The 10629-nt window shown below is 24.0% G+C and overlaps 4 protein-coding genes across 4 annotated transcripts; 1 reads left to right on the top strand and 3 right to left on the bottom strand.

The window, feature by feature from the left end:
- Positions 1–1183: 1183 nt before the first annotated feature.
- Positions 1184–2279, bottom strand: Phum_PHUM128440 (uncharacterized protein; the record flags this gene model as incomplete). The annotated part of the gene is made up of 2 exons (XM_002424354.1): positions 1184–1514; positions 2143–2279. 2 exons carry the CDS (start codon positions 2277–2279, stop codon positions 1184–1186), a joined length of 468 nt encoding a protein of 155 aa, XP_002424399.1.
- Positions 2280–5558: 3279 nt separating this feature from the next.
- Positions 5559–6774, bottom strand: Phum_PHUM128450 (uncharacterized protein; the record flags this gene model as incomplete). The annotated part of the gene is made up of 4 exons (XM_002424355.1): positions 5559–5687; positions 5779–6122; positions 6201–6351; positions 6733–6774. The coding sequence occupies 4 exons, from the start codon at positions 6772–6774 to the stop codon at positions 5559–5561; spliced, it is 666 nt and encodes a 221-aa protein (XP_002424400.1).
- Positions 6775–7215: 441 nt separating this feature from the next.
- Positions 7216–8537, top strand: Phum_PHUM128460 (sh2 domain containing protein, putative; the record flags this gene model as incomplete). Its single annotated transcript, XM_002424356.1, has 6 exons — positions 7216–7325; positions 7466–7631; positions 7767–7833; positions 7986–8141; positions 8206–8357; positions 8427–8537. The coding sequence occupies 6 exons, from the start codon at positions 7216–7218 to the stop codon at positions 8535–8537; spliced, it is 762 nt and encodes a 253-aa protein (XP_002424401.1).
- Positions 8538–9064: 527 nt separating this feature from the next.
- Phum_PHUM128470 (Lethal, putative) lies at positions 9065–10538 on the bottom strand (the record flags this gene model as incomplete). Its single annotated transcript, XM_002424357.1, has 3 exons — positions 9065–10062; positions 10125–10175; positions 10265–10538. The coding sequence occupies 3 exons, from the start codon at positions 10536–10538 to the stop codon at positions 9065–9067; spliced, it is 1323 nt and encodes a 440-aa protein (XP_002424402.1).
- Positions 10539–10629: the final 91 nt, after the last annotated feature.

Genomic DNA, 10629 nt, shown 5'->3' on the forward strand with positions numbered 1-10629 from the left:
GGTTACATAAAAAAATTATAAACTATAAAAGTATTCGTACAGGTATCTATCTATCTGGGTAGTTTTCAACAACGGTCAACATGATACACATTTAATGACGTAATAACCTCCTCCTCCTTCTTCTCCTCCTACTTTAAATCTATCTATCTATCTTGTATTGAAAATATTACTTAATATATCATCATCATCATTATTATTATTATTATTATTATTACTACATTAAATTGAAAATTATCATCATTATTACATTAAAAAATTGAGCAGTACAAAGTTTTAAAACTTTTAAAAAGTTTTTCTTCTTCTTTATTTTTTATTTATTTATTTTTTATTTAAATAATTATATATATTTAATTATTATTATTATTATTAATAATATTATTTTTCAATTGAAAACTTCAATAACGCAATGAAATTCATTTATTACTAAAACAAACAAAATAAAAAAAATATATAAAAATTATTTTTAATCATCAAATGTTAAATCACTAATTATCATATAGTTATTATTATTATTATCGTTAGTAAATAGACGTGAAAGATTTACAATAAAGTAAAAAAAAAAAATAAAAAGTTTTATTTTATTTATTTATTAATTTTTTGATTAAAAAAAAAAAAAAAAAAAAAAAAACTCACCCGAATATAACAACCCAGTGGCAAAACCCAGTTGAATAAAAAAAACAAGAGCGTTTTTTAATATTATCGAGGCCATTAGTGTGATATGTATAGATATATAGAAATCCGTACCGGACAATCTAAGAATTTATCATCAACTGATTCCATTGCGTGGGATGATTCACGGATTTATAGAAAATCAAAAGAACCCACACGTCCGAAGAAAGTCACACACCTTATGAGGAACACCAAAACATTAGGAGTGGAGACGACATATCGAAGGGTATCATAACAACAACGAAAAAATAACCGAAATTACAAATATAATATATAAGGGAATAATAATGCCTTTAATTTTTGCCTCCTCCTCCTCCTACCCCACCCACCCACCCACCTCCTCCCCCCGAACCAACCAATAGAGAAAAGCCAATGTCTAAACTATCAGGTAGATATAACATATACATATAATATTTTTTTTTTTTTTGGTTTTTTCAAGCGCCACTTATAAATACAAGGTTTGTTTGTTTTGTTTGTTTTGTTTGTTTGTTTGTTTGTTTTATATATATTCATTTTAATCGGTTTTACAATGGCTAGGTTTTTTAGATCTTCTTATACTATCTAAATGTCTTCTTTTCGCTCCTTCGGCAACAATCGAATCCAAACACCGTTCAAATTTTTTTATCAAATGAGTACATTTCAATGGTTCTTTTCCATTAGTCAAATAACAGGTACCAGCATCATCTACCAATCTGGGACAAGAAACTTTTATCGGTTCCGGTGATAATCTCCTTATTGAATTTTCCAATCTATTGAATTCATTATCCGTTACTCTTTTAGCTTCTGAATATGTGTCATCTATGCAATGTAAACGATCCCGCCAAAAATCATCTATATTTTTATTCCTGTAAATAAATACGTATACACATCAATTAATCTTTCTATACTTGATTATTAACTTATAATAATTAAAAAATAAATAAATAATAATAATAATAATAATCATTTAAAATTTAACTAAGACACTCACACTCACAGTGAGTACCAAAACAATTTGAAAACCTTGAATTTTAACAATTATTATTATTATTAATGATGATTTTGTAAGAAATAAGTAAAAATAACATGAAAAATTATTATGGGTAATTAAAAAAGTTATTATTTTACCACATTTAGCAAAAAAAAAAAAAAAAAAACATAATATTAGAGTGTTTATATCAATCTTATTTAAATCATTTGAATATTATGTGTAGGATATTATTATTATTAACTTGTTTTTTCCAATTAAATAATTTCATTTTTTTAAAAATAAAATATTTGTATATCAAGATAAAAGTATAAACATGAAACATTTACATAAAATAATCATTTTATATATATAAAATAAAAAACATGTTTTTTGTTACCATTCCAACCATTTTTAGGTTTTTGTTAAGAGCAACCAATTAATTATTATTATTATTATGTTGGATGGGGTTAAACTAATAATGTTTTTATTTTTAATTTATGTAGGATTAAATAATAAATTTCAACCTTTTTTCTTTGTCTGTAGGACTGTCATCGGCTATCAATGGTAGCCTTTGAACGGCGGCATCAGACAAAGTCACAACGTTTAATATATCTGGATTTTGAAGAGTTTCTTTACATGGTGCACTTTGTGAGCCCCCCATATTTTTTTTTTTAATGACACGATTTTTTATTTTTTTAAATATTTAATTTAATCATTTGTAAAATTTAATTATATTGACTTTTTTTTTTTAAACATGGAATTTATAATTTACACTCGAAATAATTTTAAAAAAAAAAAAAAAAAAAAAAAAAAAATTGTGAAACAGATATACCGAAAAAACGTTACATTGCGCTTAAAATTTTAACTTTGTTTGTTTTCATTTTTGACATTGGCAGCAATGACTCGAATATTTTTCGAATGTTTTTCAAAAATCTTAACGTTTTTTTTTTTTATTTTTGTTTTTTTTTCAAACGGGTTAAATGAAAAAAGAACGTTTCGAATAATAATATTGTAGAATTGTTTTCAATATTATTTTTTTTTTCTGTTAAATTAATTGGAAACGATCGTTTGGTATATATTTTTTAACCGTTAAACCGTTTCATTTTTTTTTTAAATTTTAAAATGGCCGTGAATCATACGTACGGTGTCAAAGGTTAGACAACTACATATATATTTTTGGGAGTTATTTATAACTTTGATGATTCCTGTCAAAATTTTAATTCGAAATTCATGCAAAGTAAGTGTTATTAGATTGTACGAATTGAAATATCAAATCCTACGTTTGTATATTTTATTAACGAGGTTATAATAAATTACCTTTTGAACCTTTTTTTCTTTTCAATTTGAATTGATTAACATCATTATTACTTTTCGAGTAGGTGTTTTTTTTTTTTATAATTCAAAACAAAATAAAATTAGTTTAAATTAAGCTTTTCTTTTTCATTGTCTACTCTCTCGACAAAACAAAACATGATAAATGACTTCTTTAATTATTTATTATTATATTGTGTAAGTTTATTTTAAGTAGAAAGAAGAATAATTGATTTAAAACATAATCGAAACAAAATTTGTGTTGTTATTATTACAATCGTTTGTAATGTTTATTAGCTGTTAATCATGTTAAAGAATGTCTTTAATTAAGCTTATTTTTAACTCTTCGAGTGACATTACAGTTAAATTTAACACAGGATAATTATTATTTGATAAACATTTATAAATTACCTACAATTACTTGAATTTTAAAAAAAAATGCTCATTTCAACCTTATGCATCATTAGTTATTTACATATGGTAAAAAAAAAACTTAAAATTTTTAATGTTGTATCAACATTTTCAAGGTCTGGTAATTAAAAATGATCATTATTATTATTTAGTAATTTATCAAAACGTTAACAACATGAGTTTCTCTTTCCTTCTTACTGAATTTTATTCATGATTTTGATTCCCACACAAAAAATTTTCATTATCATTATTATTGTAATCAAACTATTACTTTTACTTATTTTAGTCGCTTGAATTATTTCATCAAATTCATGAATTAAAAGTTTCTTAAAGATTTTTTCGACACAAGTTAATAAATATAATTATTTAAATACAGATTCATCATGAAACAAAAGAATTATTCAAATGAATCATTTTAACACATGTGGCCATTAATTAAAAATGAAGGAATTATATTTAAAAAAAAAAAAAAAAGAATCAGTAGGTGATTTAGGTTCATTATATCATACAATATAACAAATAACACAAATCGGAATCCTTGGGGGGGGGGAAAAAAAAAAACAAATTTTTTTCATTCCTTAATTACTTTTTAAGTGTTAATTTTAAGACTTTGAAAAAAAAAAAAATTCCCCCCTCCCTCATACCCCTAAATTTAATTATACAGGATTTAATAAAAATAAATATTCATTAATAATAATAATAATAATAATAAAGCAAATTGTTAATATTTAAATACCAAATTAATATAAAATAATAATTCAAACAATTATTAAATACATCAAGATCATTCGTTATGAGTTTTTCATTTTACATAAAAACGTTTGAAATGATGTTGAACGTACTACCCCAATTTAATCACAAGACGAATAAAATCAAAAAAAATAGAGGGGAGGGGGCGGGGGGGTGAAAAACAAACAATACAAAGCATTGCAACAAATAAAAAATTATTATAACATAATTTTTTCGAGGTAGTAAAATATTCATTATTTGACACAATTACCATATCTCTTCAACTCTATTCGAATAAATAATAATAATAATAATAATAATAATAATAATAATAATAATAATAATAACTATACATCAACTATTTTTACACAATCTTTGGTGTTTTATTTTTATCAATAATAATAATAATAAACATAAAAAAATAAAAAAATAATAATAATTTAAAGCTAAAAAAAAATAATAATTAAATTGCCATTGAAATAAAATAATCACAAATAATAATAATAATAATAATAATAATAATAATAATAATAATAAAATAAATAATTAACTAAACATTGATTTAAATGATAATGATAATAATAATAAAAATTCATTTAAAAAAAAAAATTTTTTCTTTTGCGACTCAAAAATTAATAATATGTCTTTTTGGTGCTTTTTTCAAAATTCAGGTACGACAAACCTACATAAAAAGGCTCCTTTTTTCCCCCCTCTCTCTCTATCTCTCTCTTTCTCTTTATCATTTTACATTTGTTTAAATTTAATCACAAATATAAATATATTTTAATTTCGAATTTAAAAAAAAAATTATGGCACATTAAATTAAATATTTTTGTACTCGATTACAACATTATTTAAATCATTCATCATTATTATTATTATCATCATTATTTTATTAATTATTTATTTAATATTTTAATTTATAATTAACGGTTTATTTCTTTGGTTATTTATATATTTTCACCCTATTTTTATCATTTGCACAATGAAAAATTTTACTCAGTGTTAAATTATTACATCATTAGAAATGTGCTTTCTAATTATTGCAACAGACGAAAACCTGTGATGTTAGGTACAAACCACTCATTATTATTATTATTAATTAAAAGACATGAAATTCCTTGCAAACGAATAATAAGAATTATAAATAAATTAAAGTTATTTTCTTTTACATTATGAAAAATAATAAACTACTCTGAATCCTTTTTTGTAAAAAGTGATTTTTAAATCGTAATTAACATACCAATCATTTAAAATGGGTATCATTATCAATGATGAGTACTAAAAATGGTACCTATCGTTTATTTACTTTCTCTTTCATTTCGCAAAAATTTTTCCATAAGTAAAAAAATACAAAATTCGATTTTTTTCCCCAATATGTAAAAGAAAATAAATTAAGAATGATTTTATTTAAAAAGTATAAAATCATTCGCGGTTATTATTATCAGTCTGCGTGTTAGATTATTTATAAAAAAAAAAATTTATTTCCTTATGATGGTATTTCCCTACAAATCACTTGAGTCATTTCTTTCAACGGTTCCAATTCTTTGTTACTGATCAATTCAAATTCTTTAACAAAATAATAAAAATGTTTGTAACAAGTATTGACATGAGGTTCCTAAAAAACACAAACACAAAATACATTATTTATCCCAAATTTAAAATTTATAATCCTAAAGAGAGAGAGAGAGAGAGAGAGGAAAACTTACTGCACCGATTGTTACTATCCTATCAAAATGATGTATGTAAACGTGAACAAAAACTCTAAATAACCTTGTTAATATTTTTTTGCAAAGAGGTTGAAAGGTTTTCGGAAAAGGTATGTCCATGGTCACTGGGAAAAGAGTTTCATCGTTTATTTGAGCTTCGATCCAATCCATCAATAAACTAATGTATTGGGGAGCTGGTAAAGGTGTGGGTTTTTTATATTTGGCACCATCTGCCCATAAATATTCAAATTTATGTCCGCCAGACATTGTCGGACATGTAGTTTCGGTGCACCATTCCGATATTGTACCATAAATGAGATTAATTCTGTTAAAAAAATCTACGACTGAAAATAAAAATAAAAACTTATTATCATTATTATAAAAAAAAAAGGAAAGAAAAGAAAAGAAAAATATCAACACACCATGAACTGCAATCCAATCATTCAATTCTTCTCCGGGTGGAAGTTTAACGACTGAACTTAATTTTATGCCTGAATTTAATGAAGCTTGAGCATGTTTGTGTAAAGAATACCTTAGCGTACCTGGTGTAAATTTTTTTCTAGGTCTAAAAGTCTAAAATCAAATAAATAAATAAAAGTAAATAAATTGCATTTGAAATGCGCATTTAACATTTGACCTTACCTCAAGGTAAATTGCACAGTAAAAAAAAAAAAAAAAATTTGCCAAGTCGAAACGAATCGAACCGTTATAAAAGCAAATAAATTTAAATTAAATATATAAAAAGATGTTTTAAAAAAAACCGTTGTTATAAATGACGATTTGTAACATTGAAGAACGATAACTAAATATTGTTTTTGTATAAATTTTTCAAACAGTTAAAAAAAAAGACGATACGACTGTCAAAAGTACAAGTGTTGTAATAATCAGTTACAACAAATTTTAAATAAATAATTTTTTTTTTAAAAAAAATGCATTAAAATTTTATTTAATTACCTTTCCCTTTTGAAAAAATTCTATAAAACCAGCGAGAGCCATGTTTTATACTTTTTAACACGGCAAATTCAGTAAAATTTTATAAAAATAAATTATTCACATGACAGAAATACCGATTCTCTACTTATTTACTAAAAAATGCTTCCAGCAGAATGAATAAAATAAAGAAGGCTGTGAATCTGCAGCTATGCACTGTTGCCTTTTTTATCTAAAGTTTATTTCTTAGTTTTTACGCCAAGTCATTTATATTTTAAACTATAACGAATTTTTAAAAAAAAATGTTATAAGTAGAATTAGCGTTACACGATTTCAGTTATACATTAAAAAAATTTCTCGTCTTTTTATTTAAAAAAAAAAAATTTCCGTTATGTTTTCTTTTAATAATCATCTCTATGTAACACAAAATCGTGTGTTGTTGACAGTTTAATTAGTATAGTGAAACTCGAGGGAAATTTTTAATTATTTCATCAGGAATTTTTAGAAATGTCGGACAAGAGAAAAATAGGACTTAACAAACCTCCTGTACCTGCCAGACCTAAAAATTTGGTCGTTTTAAATTCTAAACATTTACCTAAACCACCAGAAATATTTTCGTATGTTTTAAAAAAAAAGTGGGCTTGGTCATTTTTGTTTTAAAAATAATTTTAAATTTATTTTTTTTTTTATTTAGATCTGAAAATGTTACTAATTTTATAAAAGATCTTAATTTGGATATTAAAGATGAAGTAAATAGTGTGCCTTCTAAAATAACTAAACAATTTAATCCTAAAAAAAATGACACTGTTAATAGTGATGGTGAAGAAGATGCATATGGTTACTTAGAACCATTATCATTATCAACATCTGATATAAACTCTGGGACAAAAAATATGAATGGATCAACTCTAAAGAAAAGTATTGTAAGTTTAAAATAATGAATTATTTACTTTTTGATAAATTTACAATTAAATAATAATAATAATAATCGATAATAATAATGAATCTTGTAATTAATAAACCTTTTTCTTTTTTTTTTTTTTTTTTCGTTTCGAAAGGATGAAAATTTAAAATTAGGTGAAATATTTGACAAAATAATGATGAGAAGTAATTCATCTTCAGTTGGTAAGTTAATTTTCATGAAATTTTGAAATAACAATCATGATGGTGTTAGTCGAATTTGAATAAAATTTTCAATTATCGTCATCCCAGATTTACAAAAATGAAATACTAACTTACTAGTTACAATTTTATCGATAATAGTTTTTTTTTTTTAGAATCACCAGAAGGAGAATCGATAAAACATCAAATGCCAGTTAACCAATGGCAGAGACCGTTACCTCTGCCACCGACTGAAGGAAAGTCTGAAGTAACATCAATGCCTTGGTACAAAAAAATAGACAGGAAAAAAGGAGAAGAAATACTAAGAAATGGTATGTGAAGAATTTTTTTTTTTGCACCACCTTCATTTTCCTACGACATCTTTTGTAATTTCAGGTATTGATGGATACTTTTTGGTCAGACCGTCATCAAATGCAGATACTTATTTAACATTAACACTTTGGTACAACAATAGAACATATAACATTCCGATCAGAAAAAGAAAAGATGGTAAATTTGCATTAGGTACACCTAAGACAAATGAACAGGTACACATAAACATAACTTCAAATTTTTTTAAAATAAAAACATGTTTCTATATGTAATTATGTTTTTAGTGTTTTGATTCTATTGAATACATGGTGAAAAACTATCAATCGGAAAAATTAGTCTTATACAGTAATGGAGTTCAAACTGGAAAAACTCTTTTGACTAAATATCCGCCATGATTAAAACAAATTATTTTAATATATTCAGAAGAAGCTGACAAAATATATCATTATTATTACATTTCAAGTTCAAATCAAAGTACAGTTATTAAATTATATATATTTATTTTAATTTTAAGTTATTTAGGTTTTAGTTTTCTTAAAACTCGAACTTTTATTTATAATGACTTTTATGGTTACGAAAGATATTAATTCGACATACTTAATGTTGTACCAAAGGGTTTAAAAAATCAAACAAAATGTACAAAAAAGTTGTATTATTATTATTATTATTATTATTATTATTATTGATTGATTGATAGATTATAACGTTGCATCATTTAAATTATTTCTAGTCTTTATATTTCATTAATATTTTATGTATTGTTATATTACATATTAAATATTTTTATATATATATTATAGGCACTATAAATTTTTTGTTATAAAATTGTAAATTTTTATCAAAATATATATATTTATAATTTTTTTTTAATAAAAGACATTATTAAAAAATAACAAATGATTTAACTATTTAATTTTTTTCCTTATTTATTCGCCTCAATTTTTGATACTTGATCAGATAGTATCGATTGAGTTTTATATATGCCATATAAAATAGCCATGTGACAAATATTAAGAGATAAAGAACTCATGGTAGTGCTAGGGTAAGTATTCCAACATAATTCAATTATACCTAAAATTGAAAGTCTTGTCGGGATCGAATAATGAGTTGACCACAATAAAAATGGCAGCGAGTGAAAATACCATATGTAAAATTGATAGTGTAATGATCTGCTGCAAGAAACTCCGATAAAATTCGATAAAAACATTGGCATGAGAAATAATTGAGATGAAGTACTCATGTTAAAAGTTAATTTTTTTTTCAATTGTGGTTTTATATATTTTTCTAATTTTTTTAACTTGGAATAACTTTTCATATATAAGGCAGACGTTTTGTAAAAAACAGCTAAAAGTAACAAATGTAGCAACAGTAAAGTTATGTGAAATTTTTTACTTAAAAAAATATCTTCTGGTAGAAATCTCCAATTTACAGTCCACTCGTATAAAAATACTCTTCCTAAATTAAAAGCATTTAAAATATAATTGATTGGATTTGTTAATAAGAAGGGTAAAGCAAGAATTATTTGCAATCCGGCACATATAGCTAACTGTTTAAGCGTCTCTTTCAAGCCTAATGTTGTAAGGTATCCTAAGAGCAAAGCAGGTGCAAAAAGCAAAATATTCATTTTAACAGAAACTGCTAAACTGTATAGAAAACTACCCAAGTTCCATTTGAAATCTAAAAATGCATTTAATGATGCATACAACAAAATAACAGCTATTGAATCATTAAACAATCTGAGAGCAAATATCGAATGAATTCTGTAAGAAGTCAAACAAGTTAAAATCAAAACGTAAGGAGGTAATTTTTTTGATTTTATGTATATTCTCAATACAAGTATTAAATTGACTAAATATAACACTCCGAAAATATATTGAGCGAGAAGAATATTTTCACCTTTACTTGTTAAAAAATATAAACCTGTAAAATAAATTTTGTTTTAAACTAAAATGATTAATAAAAAAATTTATTATTGAACTTACCCGAAAATATCCAAACGAAGCCAGCTGGATACACCAAAGGTCCGGTGTCACCTATAAATAGACAAAAAAAAAAAAATATATATTAGTTAAATATCATAATTAATCACAATGATTAGGTTATGTATAAGGTATGTATTTACCTTTTAGAAGAGAATAATCGAAAGTTCCATTTAAAAATCCCTCCACTTCTTGCATATATGCTTTCCAATCAATTTCCGTATAATTAATGTAGTTGACAATAAAAAAATTAATGAATATTTCTGCTAATAATAAAAAACATGCTACTGGAAATAAATTTGATGGATCTGTTAGAATCAATTTAAAAAAATTCAAATTTATATAAGTATCAAAAAATTTTTTAATAGAAAAATATATTGGAAAATTATCCTTTCGGTTTTTCGGTCTCGGAGCCATTTTTTATAATTTTAACCGGAAAGTGAATGTTTACATATATCGAGAGCTTTTTCTGCACTTAACAAAAAATTTGACAATTTTTTTTTAAGTT

This window comes from Pediculus humanus, genomic scaffold (genome assembly GCF_000006295.1).
Source record: "Pediculus humanus corporis 1103172107475 genomic scaffold, whole genome shotgun sequence".
Taxonomy (NCBI): Eukaryota; Metazoa; Arthropoda; class Insecta; order Psocodea; family Pediculidae; genus Pediculus; species Pediculus humanus.